The 18,703-nt window shown below is 48.0% G+C and overlaps 1 protein-coding gene across 1 annotated transcript in view; it reads left to right on the top strand.

Annotated features, from left to right (window-relative positions):
• The window catches only part of MDGA1 (MAM domain containing glycosylphosphatidylinositol anchor 1), a 152,834-nt gene extending 137,061 nt beyond the window's left edge, over positions 1-15,773 (top strand). Inside the window, exons 15-17 of the mRNA XM_027735136.2 lie at positions 3,711-3,841; positions 4,766-4,874; positions 6,150-15,773. Coding sequence (XP_027590937.1) covers positions 3,711-3,841; positions 4,766-4,874; positions 6,150-6,241 — 332 coding nt within the window. The 3' untranslated portion in view covers positions 6,242-15,773. The remainder of the gene's footprint in view (positions 1-3,710; positions 3,842-4,765; positions 4,875-6,149) is intronic.
• Positions 15,774-18,703: the final 2,930 nt, after the last annotated feature.

Raw genomic sequence — 18,703 nt, 5'->3', positions numbered from 1 at the left:
ATGTTCCCTCAGGTCTCATAAAATGTTTGCTATGTTTCTCAGTTCCCTTCTGAGTGACTGAGAGTTATTGTCCCGCTTGATTATCATTATCATATTGTGTCAGCAGACAAAAGTAGGTAAAAGCAGGTTGCTGAGGATCCCATAGCAAGTCAGTTTTCAGCTGTAAATGGGCTCCTCACACCCCACACATGCATAGCCTGTGCACTGACTACCTCCTGCAAAGTGGGATTTGGAGATGTAGTCTTTGCTCTAGGAGGGGCACTTAACAAGCATTAGGTGGTTGATTCAGGCTGAATTTGTGTGCCATGCTGAAAGCTACACTGGGAATAAAGATAGTTAATAAGGTATGAGATGGGTATTGCTAGATTGCATGGAAGTAGGTGTGGGCAGATGCGAATCTACCAGAGGTCAGGACCTATGGATGTCCATATCTACACAGGCCTCACCTCCCTTTTTAGCCTGAGACTTAATTTGTGAGATCCTGAACAATGCTTGATTTTAGGGCAGTGGGCTGAACCCAAAGCTTTCCCTTGGAAAACACAAAGCCCTGCAGCGCTTATTCCATCACAAAGTTAGCTTTTGAAGCCAGACTGGAAAGTGCAGATAAAGAAGCTCTGAGGAACTGGAAAGATGAGTTGGAGATTCCTGCAGTCCAAGTCTGCAATGTTTTATGGCTCTGCCTGGAGCTCAGATCTGGAGGTTCATTTACAAGTACCTCCATCACAGGCTACATGCCCTTAAACTTGACTGGCAACTGGTGGCAGACTGACACATGGTAGAAGGGAATAAAGTAGAAGACCTGCACAATCTTTAACATCTACAATACTGTGGCCTCAAATCAGATGGGGCAGTCCAGATGTTTAAAGTCCTAGAGTCTGTGCCATGCCTCCCAGAAGCATATTCCCAGTGACAGCTGGAGGTATTATAGTTCCTTCCCAGTCTCAGGGAGCCTCTGTAACTCAGCAGGAATTGCAGGTAGGGCTATGACACCTGGCTGTCCTTCACAAGTCTGACTGATTTGTATACTGCTCATCTGTTTTGACCTTCAGTTTTCCATCTGTAGACAGGGGTAGTGAAACACAGCATGTTGTGAGTAGATAACTGCCAACCATTTCAAGAATGCCTGCTCGTAATCAGTATTGTTGTATTAGGGAATTTGGGGTCCAAAAGGTTGAAACGTTTTTCCTGATGCTGCAAGGACATGAAGTTGTCAGCCAGGATATGCTCAGGCTTAGTTTGGGTTTAGGCCAGGCGTTTACAGACAGTGCTTTGGAGGCACTAATTTGCATTCCAGATGCTTCTCTGGGTTTCCTTCTATCTCACCTTTGCTTTTTTCCTGGGGCATCAAAGTTCATTTGCTGCCTGATTTGTCCCAGTGCTGGCTGTTGCACAGCAGATCCTAGCTACAAGTCCCCAAACGAGAGTGAAATAGACAGTGGTTGTTTTTAATCCGCACTTGCTATCAGCTTCATATTAATTCTTCATTCACTCTCACTCCCTCACCTCACCGGCTCTGGCATCTGTAATTAGCTGCTCTGAGCGTATTCCTGTTGACATTGATCTGTGGAATTATGTAGTTCTTGTGTGAGCTATCGGTTTTAACAAGGACCTCCAGGAGGACTAGGTATCCCTCTTAGAGGGACTTTCTTTTGTAGGAAGCTCCTGAGGGCAGGGAAGATGCCAAGAAATCAGCAGTTCAAACCTGGTTTTGCCAGAGACTCTGGCATCTCTTGTCTGTGGCACTGTGTTTCCAGAAGAGAGGTCTCACTCACTTACCTCTGGCCCACCAAGGCTGTGCAGTGCCAGCTGGTCTTGAGAGAGAGAGAAACCATCTATTTTTCTCCTGATCTTGGGTTATGGTGTGCATCCAAAACTGGGTACCACTAGGGAAGGGAATTGGATACGCTGTCTATGTCCTGTCAGGCTGTCGTCTAATTTTCTCAGCTAGCCTTACTGCTAACACTTCAGAATATTTCCAGGCAATAAAATGCCCTTCTTTCCTCATTTCACTAAATTGTATACATATTTCATTTTTTTAACCTTTTCTTGTAAGTCATTCACTCAGAATCTAAACACTTCATCATCTTTATTATGCATTTCTGAACTCCCTGTGATATATCTCTCACTTTCTGACAGCCAGGCACTTGATGGGGGTAATTCCAGGTCCTTGTGATTCACACAGTGCCCCCAAGGCAGATGTGACGAGAATGAAGAATTTGGGGGGATCATATAGGAGAGAGGTCATATAGGAAAGTCTGTTTCCCTCTCTCTTCCCCTGACCTCTTTCTGCTGCTTCTCAGAAAAACCGTACCCATGTGTAAATGCAGCATGCCAAGTGCAGACAGACTACAGATGTATAAGTAAGGGTTACTATTGCCCCTCTGCTCTTAGGTGTAATATATCTTTGTATGGAGACCAGAAACACTGATGAGCAACGGCATAACTAGAGTTGTGATTGATTGATGTTTTGAGGAAAAAAAGGTCTTTAGGTTAACACTGAGTGAATGCTTTAAAATGGTTTTTCCCTTAAACAAAATAGGAAAAGAAGTCAGCTGAGGGCACTAGTGAAAAGATGTTGCAGGAACACAAACTGAGATGGTTTCATTTGCGGATGAAGGGTAGGAGGCTGTGAAACACTTTTCAAAGTGAGAACTGGAAATGCTTTGAAATTTGTTGGCTTTGGTTTTGGTTTAATGGCAGACAAAACCTTTTGGGAATTGCTTTTTTTGAAAGAATGATTCACAGGGTCTTTGTGTCCCTCTGAAAACAAGGGGCTGGGATGGTATTAGGTGGTGTGGTACAGGCAATACTGTCCAGTGCTCGCAAAGAAACGGTGCTCAGTCCAAGGCTGCTTCCAGGGCAAGTGGTGAGTGAGGACACTGGTCATAGTTCTGCAACATATTTCCAGGACCAGGGCAGGGAGAGCGCTATAAGCTGCATAGTATATGCCAGGTGTCAGTGGTGAACAGGGAGACAAATACCTGTTCTGGGCTCCTCATTTCAGGTGGAATGTAGAGTAATTGGTGGGCATCCAGCAGAAGGGCATTAGGATGGTCAAAGACCAGGAGCAGAAGTTCTGAGGAAGAGCTCCTAAGGGAGCTGGACTGGCTCAGTCTAGCAAAGAGGAGGTTACTATCAGCTCTTGTCCCCCAACTGTTTCAAGGGCACATTCAAAGATGACAAAACCAAAATCTTTTCACAGTATTAGACAACATAGTAGGTTACAGTGACAACAACTGGTAGTGCTGAAGGTTCATACTGGACAAAGTTGGTTTCCTCAGGGAAATTCAAGACTTGGCCAGACAAAACCATGCTGCCCTCCTGTAGAGCGGGAGACAGCTTCAAGCAGGAGGTTGGATGGGATGCCTCTGGAGGTCCCTGGCAGCTAGCATTTCTGCTACCCCCTTCTTGTGCCACCCCAGCCATGCTGTAAACTTCCTCTTCCTTGTCCTATCCCTCTTTGTCTGGGTCTGTGTGCTCCCCTGGATAGTCTAGGTGGATGAAACATTGCCAGTGGCACTTATCCATCAACAGAGAAGAAAGTTGGCTCCCTTCAAAGATTACTGTTGCGGCTCTGCTGGCTGTCCCTGGGCCAGCTGGGGCATACAGCTATGGTTTGAGGCTGAGCCCCAGAGCTGTGCTGGAGCCACCCCAGCAGGCAGGCTTGCCTGCCTGCCCCCTTACACCAGCACCTGGTTTCTCTCTTACAGGCTCCTTGAACCTGCTAGTCCGCGTGCGGAACAAGCGAGCCATTGACACCCAGGTCTGGTCACTCAGTGGGAACCGGGGGAACATGTGGCAGCAAGCACATGTGCCCATCAACCCGCCTGGGCCCTTCCAGGTAAGTCAGCTCCACAGTCAAGGAGTCACCTGCCACCTTTCCTGTCCATGTGACAGGGATGTAGGAGCCTTCCCAGCAGTCATCTGCCTCTGTGGCACAGGCACTGGTGGGGCACTGGGAGGGCACTGGGAGGGCACTGGGAGCTCTCAACCCCAGGGTCACTGGGGCAAAGCAAAAGCTTGCTGAAGTTATATGCAAGCATCAGTTTGGCATTATAAACTTCTGATTATTGCTGGTCTGGAAAGCGCTTATCAAAGAGCACCTTTTGGTACCATGTCCGTGTGACGGACAGTTCTCTTAGTGTTGAACATCTGGGGGCTGTTGGTGTAAAATGACTGAGTGCTAGAGATTTCTTCTAGCATGTACTGCAAGAACCCACCCCCACTCTCCCCCCAGTTTAGGACTATAGGAGATTTTGTGAGTATGAACTGGACACTCTGTATCTGCTCGTCTAGTCACTCGTGTAGCCAGGAAGTGGCTGCTTTTATTGCTGATGTTTTTACTCAACAGGCTACTTTGCTGTTGTAGGGTTGTTTGTGAGAGCTGCTCTGTGCAAGCTGGTAAGTTGTGGCACTGTGACAAAATGCCCAGTGTGCTTCAAAATAATAAATGAGAATTTAGTTACTCTTGCAAGTACTGTTCAGTATTGGTTGGCTTGTTAGTGCAGGACACTTAATAAAGCAGAGCTGTACATGGTCGTTTATTACCGTACAGACACTCAGCACAGGGAGGTTGGTCCCAAAAGCAGTGGGATCTGGCTTTCCAGATTCTGTGAGTACTGGAGAAACAGGAAGGAATCATTCACTTGGGGACCTGATAAGATCTGGTCTGTGTCCTGCTCACCTCTGCAGAGCCCTGCAGTGCAGGAAGGGCCCTCCACAACTGCAGCCTCATGCCAGGCTCTCTCCCATGCTCTGCTTGCAGTTAATTTTCGAAGGTGTCCGGGGCACGAGCTACGAGGGGGACATTGCCATCGATGACGTCACTCTGAAAAAGGGAGACTGTCCAAGGAAGCCAATCGGACCAAATAAGGGTGAGACTGTGTGTGCCTCAGAGGCAAACAAGTTGGTATGAGTGCATTCAAAAATGCATGCACTAAGGATGCGCAGCTAATTTCAAAGCACATGTTGGTGGGACTCAACAAAGTGGTTGACTCCATCAGCAGAAGTCAGCAGAGGAGCTGTCAGACTCTTGAACACCTCTTTACAGTGGTGAGTTAGCAGAGCTCAAAGGAACAGCCAGATCCTGTAGGGGCTGTGGTGCCAGACACCAGCATGCTGAAGTCTGCACCAGTATGTTGGGTGGGGGTGTCATCCCAAAGAAGCTAAGGACTTCTGCAGTATCTCATTTCTGGAAACTTCAGGTGCGGGAGCTTTGGAAATGGAAGGGTCTTCTGCAGGATTTAATGGCCTCTGCAGTGTTAAGTCAGTCCTTGTCCAGGAAAAAAAATCTGCTGTTTGGGGCATGGAGTAAAGGGGCTGGGATTCTTCCTGTTGCCCTCTGAGCAAAGAGGCACATCCAGGCAGGGTATCACACATGCAGGATGGGAGCAAGCTACCTGAGCTGTATGGCACCTCTCTCCCAATCCTGACAGTGAGCACTTGAGCTAAATCCCACCAGTCTCTTTCCAGTCCATCCACATAACCCGATGCCAGCACTGCAGTAATGGAGACAACTCCACTCTCACTGGGATGCACTGTAGGTTGAAGCCATAGCAAGGTGTGTAAGCAGTATGGAGGCATTCACCCTCGAGTGGGAATTACTGGTGTGCCTATTGCCTTAGTCCTGCCTGTGTCCTCGATGACATGCCTCAGGTGGGCAGGAGGACACATGTTTGGAGTAGGCAAATCAGAGACAGGCAGGCACTTAAGAGCAAGTTTTTGTTATTTTTGAAACAAAAAAATTTGTTGAGTAAGAGTCACTTTCAGCAATTTTCTTAACTTCAAAGGTGAAGGGGGAAACGAAACATAAAAAAGTGAGAACACCCTAAAATTTTCAAAATTTTATGTGCAGTTAAAGGTCTGTTTCAGCCTAGGATGGTTAACCTGTAACCAAAACACAACCAGAACCTTTTGCTTGACTCGAGTTGAAACTTCTGGGGATGAAAGGAGGGTTGGATTGCAAAAGTATCTAAGATTCAACCTTTTCTCCAAAGTTAGAAAAGAAATAGTTTTAGGAAACCTTGAGAATGTCCAAGAAAGGCTAGAAATATCTTCCAATAGATATGGGTGTTTTGGTGTGGGACAAGACATTGATGCGTGCTGATCTGTCCCATCACTAATTCTCTTTCTCTCTTCTCGGTTGGCAGCGGTTGCTCTTCCAGGAAGTGGTGTCCCAGCCCTGCACAGCCCTTGTCTTTGTGGCCCATTGACTTTCTTCCTTTACGTGCTGCTCAGATGATGGCAAGCGAGCGCTCCTGTCTTCGGACCAAGACATTCCTGCTCCTTTCCTGATCAGCCACCTCTGCTCCTTTTCCTACCCTCCTCACTGGCACACCAAAGTGTCCATATGTTACCAAAGACTGACAGGCATGACCACGCAAAGGGATCTGGTTCAGAACTGGAGCACTCCTTGAGAAAGTCATAATGTCTAGAACAAAGTTTAAAAATAAAGACGAAACTTTTTTTAAAAGCACGTGCACGAGAGAGTGAGAGAGAGAGAGGAAGGAAGAAAAGAAACAGAAACAGAAAAGAAGGAATGAAAGACAAAAAATAGGGATGAAGAAATGTGAAGAGCAAATGAAGGAGGAAAAAAACACCCCCATGTTTCCTTGGGAATGTCGGACAGGGCTTCCTCAGGGAAGTGGGAACTTGTTTTAAACAAACAAACAAAAATATATTAAAGCACAAATTTCTACCAGAACAGTTACCTTCTTTACTGCAGACCCCACAGCTTAGTGGATGATATACTGCAGTACTCCCCTTGTCTTCTCATGCTTTCCCTCTGGCTGGGGCTGCCCCACTCCAGCTGCAGCTCCCTGCAGTAACGCCAGCCTCAACCGTGGGGCAGCAGCCACCCCAAGTGCCAGTGGCCAGAGCACCTTGCCTCACACCGCATGTGCTTCAGTGTCTCCATCCATCCACATCTTCCAGGCTCTCATGTATTTAATTGCTCCCAGTGTGGTTTGCTTTGGCCTTTCCCCACTTCTCTGTGCTTCTCACCCACCAGCCTGAAGAAGATGGAGCAGGAAGGGACCAATGACGCGGACCACGCTGAGTGGTGAAGTACTGGCTGGATCCAGCTGCAGCACTGGCCTCTAAGAGCCTCTTTCTGTCTTTCAGCACTCTTGCTGGGTAGGGAAACTATGAGAGCAGGTCTGAGCTGCAGACAGAAAGGTGTCTCTCTGTCAGGCTGGGGGATGAGGTGTGATGGGATGGGACTGGAAGGGTGGAGCAGTTGCGCTTTGGCTTCCCCCTGTGCATATTGGGATGACGGCCACCTAAACCCTAAATCCAGGATTGCTTCTCTGCCTCTACTTCATTACCTATTTATTTTGGTTGTTATTCCATTGCTTAACTTTCTCCACCTCAAGCTTTCTGGATTCTGGGAAAAGTGAGGCATTTAAATGTTTGTCAGACAGACAGCAGGTCCTATGCCCATGATCCAGCCCCTGGACCGGCAGTTCAGGCAGCTCCGATGCTGCACCCTCACCTCCAGAGGCCTTTCTGCATGCATGGCACATTAGCTGCAGTATGGGTGAAGGGTGCAACAGCATTGCTGCTCAGGGGAGAGGTGGCTGAATTTTGTCAGCACATGCAGCCACGCAGGCACTCACACGGCTTCCACTGCCAAAGCAGTGGGCAGAGGAGCTGAAAGGTGAAACAGGCAGGAACATGCCCCAAGAAGGATGAAGGATGGAGGCAGGAAGTTGACTCAAAAGAGGGGTTTGTGCTGAACTGTGGCCCTGTTTGCCACTGAGGAACAAGTAGACAGGAAATTCACCTTTTTCCTGCTGGTGTCATGAAAGGGTAAAGCTGATGTTTCTCCCTGCTTGCAGACCTGTAGCAGGTGGAGGCATGTGCTACTCCAAATTAAACCCCCAGGAGAAGGGTCTGCCCTGCACTGGCCAGAAAGGAGCTGTGATAGCCTCGCTGCATCTGGAAGCAGCTCTGGACATGAGTAATCTCCTGCACAGGTCAGAGTTAGCCCCACAGGACTGTGAATTGTGGTTTGCTAGCCCGTGCTCTGGCAATCCGTTTAAGTGGTACTCTTCCTCTTGGGGAACACCCCATCCAAAACCCCTATCTAAGGCATCAGAGATGTATAATAAGCTAGCTCTCTCACTGAAGCCCTCAGTACCCATGGCTTCTTACCTATTTCTGATGAATATATCAGCTTCTCTGAGACAGCTGCATTTATCTGAAATCACCTGAATGTATTAGCTGCCTCCTGCATTGCTCAGCTTCCAGCCACAGCTGGTGCTTCCTTTCCTTCACTGATGGGGGGGAAAGCTCTTACCTAACTCCCAGGAGATCCAGTTTGAAGTCTTGAAATCCATCACTCCCTAGATCCTGGAAAGGTATTCATCTGCACTAATGTACTAATGCTTCCCAGTCACCAGAGAGAGAAAGGATATCAGCTGTGAGGGGCAAGGGAACCTCCTTCACAGGAGGCAGTGCAAGACAGTGGGAGGGGATTATACAGGTCTCCCTTACTAATTTGCTTTTCTCCATTTCCAAGAATTAGGACTGTGTTTTTTCTGTCTCCACTCCTCCCTTCAGAGCCCAGACCTTGGTCACACTGCATATTTGACCTGGAAACCCAAGACTGTTGCCTAGGGCCAGGCAGCATCATGGATGCAGTGGGTGCGAACAGCGATTCTGCATCTTGCTGTTTGTTGCCATTTTCATGGGCAGCCAGTGCCACCATCCTTTTTTAGCCAAGTTCTTTCAGTCCCATGCTCTTCCTTTCCTGCATGATTGTTAGAGGTCAGAAGTCATCACCCAATTCCTGGTAAGAGTCCACTTTTACTCCTAGGAGAGAGACAGTGCTTTCCAGGGGTCCTTGGGAACTTCATGATGGCTCCTGATCTGTCAGCAGCAACATATTTGTGTTGTGTTGCTGGTTCCGGGAAGCTCCTGCTGGGCAGAAGGTGGAGACAGAAACATTTCCCCGTCGGTAAGAAATAGCCCAGGGCAACCATCTCACTTTCTAAGCTCTTACTAAGGCAGAGACCCTTGTGGCCTTGCTTCTACAGACTGCTTAGCCCAGGTTGCACAAGCACATTTTGTTGATGTTTAGCATTACCTGTGAGGTGAGTGTCAGCAAAGAGCCACCACATTTTTAGAAAGGGACACCTGCAGGGAGGGTGTCCATGCTCTCCTGCCAGCTCCTGCAAGGAAGGATGTAAGTGCCTCACCAAGCAAACCCATGGCACAGGGGGCAAGAAGCCCATTGGTGGCTGTAGGTCCAGGGAAGAGTAAGAAGATTGCCCCAGCCAGAGGTGAAGCCTTCTGCTGTCAGGTGTGGACCCATCAGCTTCAGAAAAAGTCTCAGGGAGCCCCTTCCTGCTTAGACCTCTGCTCCTTTATCTCTGGCTAGAAATCAACTGGTGATAAGTTTGGGGGAAGTCATTAACTCAAGTGCCTCAGCTTGTCAGAACTACCAAGGTTGAAAAGAAGGACTTCATTTCCTTGGCAAATGTGCTGAGAGAGAGTAGCAGAGGAAAGAGGTACTTCAGCAACAAGGATGGGAAGCTGTGCAGTGATGGGGTGGAGGGGAGGCAGTGTCCCTCCTCTTTGGGGACACTGGTATTTGTGGTTTACTACTCCATGCTTGAGGGACAAATCTCCTTGGGGTGGTAATGCATCCTAGGTGAGATACAAAGCCATGTTCTTTACCCCTTCCAATTAAAGATCCCTTCACGCTTTTCACAGTGTTCTGGCTAAATTACAGTCCTTAAAATTAATTACAGTCTGTCTGCTTAAATATCTATTGCAGTCCTAATGTTATGTTTCTCTTTCTGATGTTTTATGTTGCTCCGTGCCTATCGAGTAGCTGCTTTATTCCACTCCAGAACCGACTGCATTTCAGTGATGGTGGATATTATTCGTGTATATAGCATGAAAGTCCCTGCAGAAGAAAAGTGCAATATAAATTTAAGAGGCTGCTTTTATTTACAAAGAGACCTCTGCTTGGTAGTTGTAGAAATACATTAGGAAGAATGCTGTGTGGGTGTTAGCCAATATATACTCAATTTCTTTTTTTTTTTCAGGGTATAAAACAGAAAATATGTGAGTGTGCAGGCTCCTGGGTATAAGTTGTAGATATTAGAAGTACTGAATGCTACTGTGTAGTTGCAAGTGGGGCTTACAAAGAAACTTTCATTTGAAACCTCTTTTTGTAGTTGTTCATTGTATTCTGAAAAATACACTTTTTTAATTATAATTTTTTACAGTTCAGTGCAAGTCCCAATACCAGGTCATCAACAGGACTTTAATCCATGACTTTTAACAATATGATCATCAATTCTTACTGCTTGCTCTGAAATGCAGCTCCTGGCTGATAATAGTAATAGACTAGTTTTCTTCTACGTAGATCAGCCATTGGAAAGCAATGGAACTAATATGTTTCATTTGATCTGGAGTTAAGTAATTTGGAACGCCTGAGTGCAACTCTTCCCAGCTGTACGGGACTGAAAAAATGTCTCATCTATATGAAAAACTTTGCATAGTGCAGAAATGGCTTGGGAACTCCTGAAGTGTTATGATTGTCACGCGTGCAGAGCTGCTCCGGCAGAGCTGCACAGCTTGCTGCCTGAAAAGCAGCTGTAGCAACAGCGATATGGAGCCCTTCTTCTGGGAAGTAGTTTTCTTCTGGTGAGAAATGCAGTGGCAACTGGGGAAAAAGTAGGGGGGGCTTCAGATGTTTAGGCTGGTAAATTTCTTGCAAAAATAATTTAGGGATGTATAAATGAGCATAGTGAACATGATACAAATCGTATTGTATTCCCTATTGCTATTCAAAATATGGAAATTTCATTTCTTTCCATACAAAATCCTGTGGGTGCACTACTCCAGAATGACAAAAAAATGCTTCACTACCAAAGGGAGAGCAGGGTCTAGATTCCTCCTCCTCAGCCCTTCCCTATCATTCTGTGCCAAGAAAAGCACCCTGCTTTTGGGTTGGCACCCTGTGCTTCTCAGCCTGGCAGTGACAGTCACTGGGGTCAGCAAATGGTGCTGATGGCAGAAGCATCTCTGCCCTGAGCCTTGTCTTCAATGTGAAGCTGTCCCTGTGTGAGGCACTGGCAGGAGGAGCCCTGCTCCCCACTAGTTCTCAACTAGGCTGAGGCAGGGAGTTTTACCTATGGGAATTGCCAGGGGGTCCTTCATGCTGCCCTAAGGGACCTCACCTGCCCCAGGCAGGGACAGACAAAGAAACCAGGGCATTTTCCCTGCTAGATGGAGTAAATAGTGTCACCTCACCCCACTTGAAGAGACAAAGTTTTTCCTTAAAGCAGAGAGCTCAGGGAGTTGCTGCTTCGTGGTGTTGCTGGTTTAGTCCCCTTCTTCTGTCAGCACCATTCAGAAATCCATCTTTCTCTGGAAATGCTGCAGCACCCGTTTGCCTTCTGCCTTTGGATGACCTAGCAACAGCATGGAGGGACTTATCACCATGGGCTCTGTGCTTCAAGCTGGGTGTACACAGCATCAAGAAACGCCCAGGTCTTGCACCCAGGGAGAAGGACTCAGCTTTTTAGTGAAGATAAGAAGTGGCATTGTATCTCCTGTGCAAAGGAGAGGCCTTCTTGCATTCCTGGCTTTGTCAGAGACCAGTTTTGGTCACCTAAACTGCCCTGACATCTGGTCTTTTCCAGGCTGCCCTCAGTGCATGTGCACTCCTGTTTGTAGAGGCAAGAGTGCAGCAGCAGGACCCTGTGCAGGCTGTTGCCACCATTTGTCTTTGCTTTGGCCTCACTGATAACAGCTTGTCCTGCTCAGCTTGGGAAGGCATTTAATGGAGACAAAAGGCTTTTGCAGAAGAACAAGTGCTGAAGAGTTCAGGAAATTGCATTTTAACAGGATCCCATTTACACTCCATGGTAATAACTGGCAGCTGTTGGTTTCCAGCAGTGAGCTGAATAGCCTCAGTGCACTTGGCATCCCAACTGATAGCTGTGATATATATGCGGTTTTCAGTACTCCCCTTGTGAGTAGGACATCAGTTTGGCTGATCATCTGCCTCCACCTAGCCTACCACAGGGGATTCTGGGGTCTTCTGACGGTACAGTCTGGTATGGTCACATCAAACCAGAGACAGCCATTTGTGCCCTGGAGGCTTTAAATGTCCCGAGGAGCACTGCAGGACAGCCCAGGGCCACCTTCACACAACCTGCCTTTCCAGAGAGGGAGGGGATGCAACTTGCAGGGAGTTGTAGTCTCCAGGACACCCCTTGACCATGGAAGAGCAGTGCCATCCCACTCCATTTTGTCTGAGTGAGATGTGTGCCTGACATCTAGACCCTGGGTCATGATTCAGGTGCATGCTCAGTGGCTTTGCCATTAGGCATCCTTTCTCAGAAGGAGAAAGAGCTCCAGAGACTGACAGCAGGTTGGCAGGACTTGCTGTGTCCCTGTGTGGCTGCAGGGGATGGGGGGCTTGGTCCCACTGCCCTTGGCACTTGTTGCACTCTGCATCACCTAGATCTGGTCTGACACCTTCTCAATCTTGCTCCCCCCAGCCCTGACACAGCCTGAAGGGCTGGTGGGGCTTTCTGAATGGTGGTGGTGGTGGAGCAGAAAGACAGGAGCACTTCAGGGCATGTGTTGGCTCCATGAGGGATCAGTGCGAGTCACATCCTGGCTTCGTCAGAGGCAAAAGACATTCTCAACAGCCCCATGCGTGGCTGAGAGAATGGAACAGACCTTGTTTGTGCTCATCTTGAAAAGGAGAGTGGAAAGATGAGCTCCACAGTGCGTTGTCTTTTGTTTCACTAGCTGCAGCCACTCAGGTGCTAGGCAAGGAGTCTAAAGAAAAGTCCTTAGACCAGATTTCCCAGCTGGACCTGTACTATTAAAATGCACCAGTCCACCTCCAGAGCCTCAGCACATCTGTGCACGAGGAAGCCAAGCAACCCACTGTCCTCACACGGGTGATCCCTTGGGAAAGCTGGAAAGGGAGGTTGTGCTCGTATCCCAGCATACAGGCACTCCCTTCCTTTCTCTCTGCTGCCTTTCACGGTCAGGGTTTTCCAGCATGGGGCAGAGAATAAGGGAAAGGGAGAAGGAGAAATTCTGTCTTTACTCACATCTGTTGCAAAGGTAGAGCTGGCGAATTAGAAGGTTTTGTGGAGAGCTGTGCAGGTCTGTGGCAAATCCAGGTTTTGCTTGGATTTGATGTGGCCTATAAATCATTTGTTCCTCTGGAATGAGGCAAAATTTTGTGCTTCCATTAACTGTTGTTCTAAAGGGAAATTTGTCTATGAATGTTTGACGTAGAGTAGGGTTTTTTACCCCCAGGATGACCTAAAGTCAGTATAAGACAGGGCCAGCTGGACAGCCCTCACACAGTGCCACTGTCTCCAAGCAGTGCCAGTGCCCAAAGCTCATAGCGATGGATGTGCTGTAACGGCTGGGTCCTTGCCTAAACATTGAGCCAAGTGAAGGGTACCCGTCTGTTCTACCACCCATGTGCATCTGTCCTGTCTGCCAGCCAAGCCTGTAGGAAGATAAAAGCCCCACTGCTGCTTCTAGCCAGCAGAGGTTTACTTTGGCTGAAGGAGCTGGTCTCTGGTCCTGCCACTTAGGCAGCAAAGTGCCTCTTAGTTGTGTAAAACCCAGCTGTTACAATGGATACTCCTAGATGTTCAAAACTTGCATAACTACAGTATGCCTCAGATCATCAGCAAAGGCAGGTGGTGGGTAGGAGCTGGAACATGCCAGATGTTAGCAGTCCTGCTCAGTCACTGTGAGTGAGCTGTGATTCCTTTGCTCTCAGTGTTACAGCTGCTCAATGATGAGCCCAAACTACCTAAGAGTAAGTGCAGCCCCCATCTGCATCGTAGTCTCTGTGGGCAGGCACCAACTGGTTTCCTTTTAGTGACTCTGATATATAACGTGGTGCTGGGATGAAGCTGTCTCCACGTGTTGCTTGCACTGTAGGTCCAGCACTGATAAGGTGTTTATCTTAGCAGCTTGTAGAGGGATCCAAGCTAAAAACCGAGGTGTGATTCTGTTGCAGCTGCCAGCAATGCAGCAGAGAGAAGACAGGACTTGAAAACCCATTTTGGAGGTGGCAGCACCACGATCTAGTCCCCACCTTTCTCTTCTCCAAAAGTCCATGCTCCAACTCTGAGCACCTTTGAAGATGGGATGTTTGATATATATCGTCTCACTGAGTCTTGTTATCGAGAACTAGCTGTGAGTATCAGTATACAGAGGAACAGCCAAGAGAGGCTGTAGCAGCATGGTCAGCTCAGACAGCACCTCAGCTGTGGTGAAAGGAGAATATTGATTTCATTCTGTCTTTGAAATGCCAACAACCATAGGTGGGGACTGTATTTAGGTCTTTTGTACAGGTGGCAGCACGTACCACACAGAGATTGAGCGAGGGACTTGTGAGCTCTGGACATCTCCCTGGGAAAATTAAGATGCTGATGAGGGAAGGTATTTCCAGACCTGGAGCAAAGAAGCTTTCCTGTCCGTTTATTTGGTTGTTTCCAGAGGCCCTTAGTATGTAGCATCTTAGGACAAGAAGACTCTATCAAGGGTTTGCTGGAGGTGACTTTTTCCTCTCGTCAAACTTTGATGTTTGTCCTTCTCTGCTGCCCATCCCCAGCTTCTCAGTGCATTTATGTAACTGTTGGTGTTAAAGTGGCTTAGTGTCAGTGCTTTCAAATAGATGAGTATGGCCTGTTCTCCCAGTTTTTGGGATCTTCTAGATGTACCATCTCATTCCAGGGGGCTCTACAGCATGCATTCATCTCAAGACATACCCCAAAAGCTGTGGATGCTACAGATATGTGGCTCTTCTTTGTGGTTTTTGTCACAGCCCTTGCCTGACAGCATAAGTAAAATATCTAATCTCTACATGGGGTGGAAAATTTGGTGCCAGCATGGTTTTGCTTGGGTCTTTTTTCCCAGCCAGAACCATTCTGTTTGTATTGTAATATACATGGCAGAGGAGAGGGGCCATCATCCAAGATACAAGTGTCTCATGGGGAAACAATTCTGGCACCTCCTGCCTTTGGCCTGAAATGAGCATCAGACAGTGATTTCCACATTCTTCCTCACTCCATCCCCCTGCTCCATACTTATCCTCACCAAGTGTTTCATTTCCAGCATAGAGAGACAGCAGCAGACTTCACCCCTGGATCCCATAGAAGGGGATCATACCAAAATCCTGTCCTCAACTCTGAGGTGTGGGGAGAACCAGCTCAGGCCCAACAGTGAGCCACTTCAGTGGGATCCAGTTTCAATGGGACTACGTCACCCTGACACTTCCAGGTCACTAAGGCCAGTAGAGAGTATACATTGACCTGACAGAAGTGTTTAGAAACACACTCCCCAACAGGAGCAACACACAAAGTCTGTGTTTTTGGGGATACTGTGGAGGAGGGGGAGAGGTCCTCTGGTGTCTCCTGTTTTTTTTACCATCAGTATCCTAGGTGGGAATCGTGGGACAGAGCCTCATTCTCCACCCACCTCCCTCATCACCACCACGTCTTGTCCCATCCCCACTCTGCATCTCATAGAATGCCGTCACCACCACTGAGTGGAGCTGGGACCCTCTCACCACCACGATACTGAGCCGTCTGCAACGTTAAAAGCACAAAACACAAAGGGACTGAACTGAACCTTTTAAACAGGGTGAGATGTTTTATAAGCATTGCCTCATCCATCCCCCTGCCCACAACCCTGATGCACCCACTGTGTAACCTATAGACTCTCAACGTGAATTGTTTCATTCAAATAAAGCTGCAGTACTCAGAGTGGGTGAGCCTGCGTGTCCCTCTGTGTGGGGGTGGGATGACAAGGTGCAGCCTGCAATGAGTGCTTACAATGGCTGGGGCAGGGAATAGCTCGTATTACTGCCTAACACTGAAGTATGTGCCAGTGTTTGACCCTGAGGCTTCCCAAAACATCTGGTTAAGTCCCTGGGGAAGACCTCTCATTTTTGCTCAAACCCCACGACAGGGGTTGGGCATAGGACATGGCACAGGCAGTTTTGGGGCAGTTAGTGCTGGGGAATCCTTCTGAAGGGAGCACAGCGTGGGAGGCACAGAGATCTTCCCTGATGTTCCCTTACCTAGCATTCCTTTGGCCTCTCCTAAACCTCCCCTTCCCACACCAGGCCTGCAGCTATTGAGGCTGCTGGCTCCTGATGACACTAAGCAAAGCTGGTTCTCTTTTGTCCTTTGCTCTTCTCCCACAAGATGAGGAGCCAAGACAGCAGCTCCAAAACTAGTAGGTGTGAAACAAGTCAACAACTATAGGCTGTCATTGTGGTGCCAGGTCCCCTTGTCCTGGTACTCCCCTCCATCTCAGGGTGTCCAGCAGGGGTCCAACTACTCCATGGACCCATCAGGGAATGGGCAATGCCAGACATGACCCGCATAATGCCTAAGATGTTTTTGGGTGAGGGTGTCTTCTCTGTACCATGAGATCTGCAGGGCTACTCACCTAGAGCCTAAGTTAACATTGCCTCATCCCAGCGCTTAAGAGCAAAACTTCAGAGAACTTGATGTGAAAGCCAGACATAGTTTTGTTTTACATGCCACAACCTGCAGCTGTTGGCTGAAGCTCAACAGATGCTAAAACATTAAAACAGTACCCGGGTGCTTACCCTGACTCTGGGCCAGTGGATCACTGAAGCTACAGCCATACATTCCAGCTGGTGTTAATGATGATGATACAGTGGCATCTTGAACTGCCTGGAGAAAGTCTGGGATAGGGCTCAAAGCAATGCAAAAGGGTCTTCCAAAACAACCCAGAATTTCTGCCTCCTGTGCTTCCCTTGCAACATGAGTTGTGAAACCCAATAACAAAGAGGGTGGCCAGCTCTATGATTCTATGAAAGGAATCATGCCTAGTAAATGCTTCCTTTATTCTCTCCTATAATGGAAAATAATGGCTCCAGATGGGAGTCTGAAGGGACCTGGATACTGGAATTGCTGTGGAGATTCAGGTCTTAAAGTACTGCAAAGTACTAATAAACAAATACATGTATATATATATATGTAATGTACATATATATTATATATATGCATGCACATAGCATTCATCTCTGTCTCTCCTGCCCGAGTTCAGCTCACCCCTGTCATGCACCTGTTGAGATACAGGTCCCACTCTGTCATGACTTCTCAGGGCCCCTCTCGTTTAGCACACAGGCCATAACAGCTCTCAGGCTGAGCAGGAGCTGTGCAGGAAAGCAGGCTGTATTTTGCAGGAATGTATCTTCATGAGGTAGAGGGGGTAGCCAAAGAAGGAAAATGTGAGGTTGTTTAATATCACCCAGAGAGCTTGAGTCTGCTCTTTATATTTTTGTCATTAATTGTTAATTCTTGCTTTTCTAGATATCCCCACACTGCGTCTGCTTTGCAGAAACACTCAAAGCTTTTTAGTGTGTCATCTACAAAATGATACCTACTGGGGCTCTGGCTCTCTCAAGCAGGGCACCACTATTGGGGATTACCTCTGATAATCCAGAATTTACTCTAGTCTTTGTCTATGCCTGGCACCCCATCTGCGGTCATTCTCACAACCTACACACTAATATATTCCTGAACTTAATGTTGTAGTTCTTCCCTGAGGGAGAAGAGGATGTGCTGGCAGATTAGAAACTAGACTGAGGTTCAGGCTGTTCCTGAAAGGTGCTCTGTGCGATTGATCGTACAGCTGCTACAGCTCAGCCCCTCCTGCATGCACTGCAGACAGCAATATCACCTCCAAAGGTAGAAGCACTGCTAATATTGTTAAAGCCTGATCACCGGGAATGCCCACCAAAAGGGCCACAAGGGAGCAAGCCATTTTTGTCTTTGGCTCAGTGATTTGATGCTGTGCAATAAATAAAGCCTGGAGCCAGACAGTGAGTGATGAAGATCGAAAGGAGTATTGACTGTATGCTCAAGTGAGTACAGCCCTTCACATAAAACCTGCAGAAACACGAGTTGTATGGTCATTAAAAAGAGGACTGTATTGCAGACACACAAGGATGCTTCACTGTACACCTGTGGGCTCCAGGCTGGCTGAGTGAGGAACACTGGCTTTGCGCCATCACACACGACTTGTTGGCAGGCTCATGATCCCGTGCAGGGCTGTCTCGGTACCTGGTGCTTGGCAACACATGAACCCAACTCTCATAGAGTCTCTCCTCCTCCCCAGGCAGGCAGCAGAGGAGAGGCGGTGCTTCTCCCAGATGGGGACCCAGCAGCATCTTGCAGGAAGGTCTGAGAAGCACAGGGGGTATAGAGGTTGCTGAGAAGTTGCTCCTGACACTGGGGAGGGTGGAAAGTCTCAGAGCACCAAGGTAGCATTGGCAGGGACCAAGTTTGGGTTAACAGCTCTGCTTGGCAAGGCAGGGGATGGGAACCACTTCTTTTCTCTGCCAGATATTTTGGGTTGGTTATGGGTGTCAGGGGTGGAGGGAGAAGACGCAGCTCTGATCTGTGCAAGGTTGTGCCTCAGTGAAGACCTTGCAGGGTGCCAGCAAGGTGGTCGGTGTGTGATAGCAGGGCAGGTAAGGTTGTGTGCAAGTAGGCGCACTGGATGTGCTACACGCAAGCATGGGGATTGAGCATGCATGTGAGGGCTGTGTGAGTGGCAGATTATTGCAGCATATCCTTTGGATCCCCTTTCCTCTATTCCTCACTCCCTTCAAGTTCCCAAGCAGACCTGTCTCGCCACAGGTCTGTGGTATTTT

This window comes from Pipra filicauda, unplaced genomic scaffold, assembly GCF_003945595.2.
Source record: "Pipra filicauda isolate LSUMZ 115617 unplaced genomic scaffold, ASM394559v2 scaffold72_size3293161_pilon, whole genome shotgun sequence".
In the NCBI taxonomy this organism is placed as follows: Eukaryota; Metazoa; Chordata; class Aves; order Passeriformes; family Pipridae; genus Pipra; species Pipra filicauda.
This window is presented reverse-complemented; position numbering and strand designations above follow the sequence as displayed.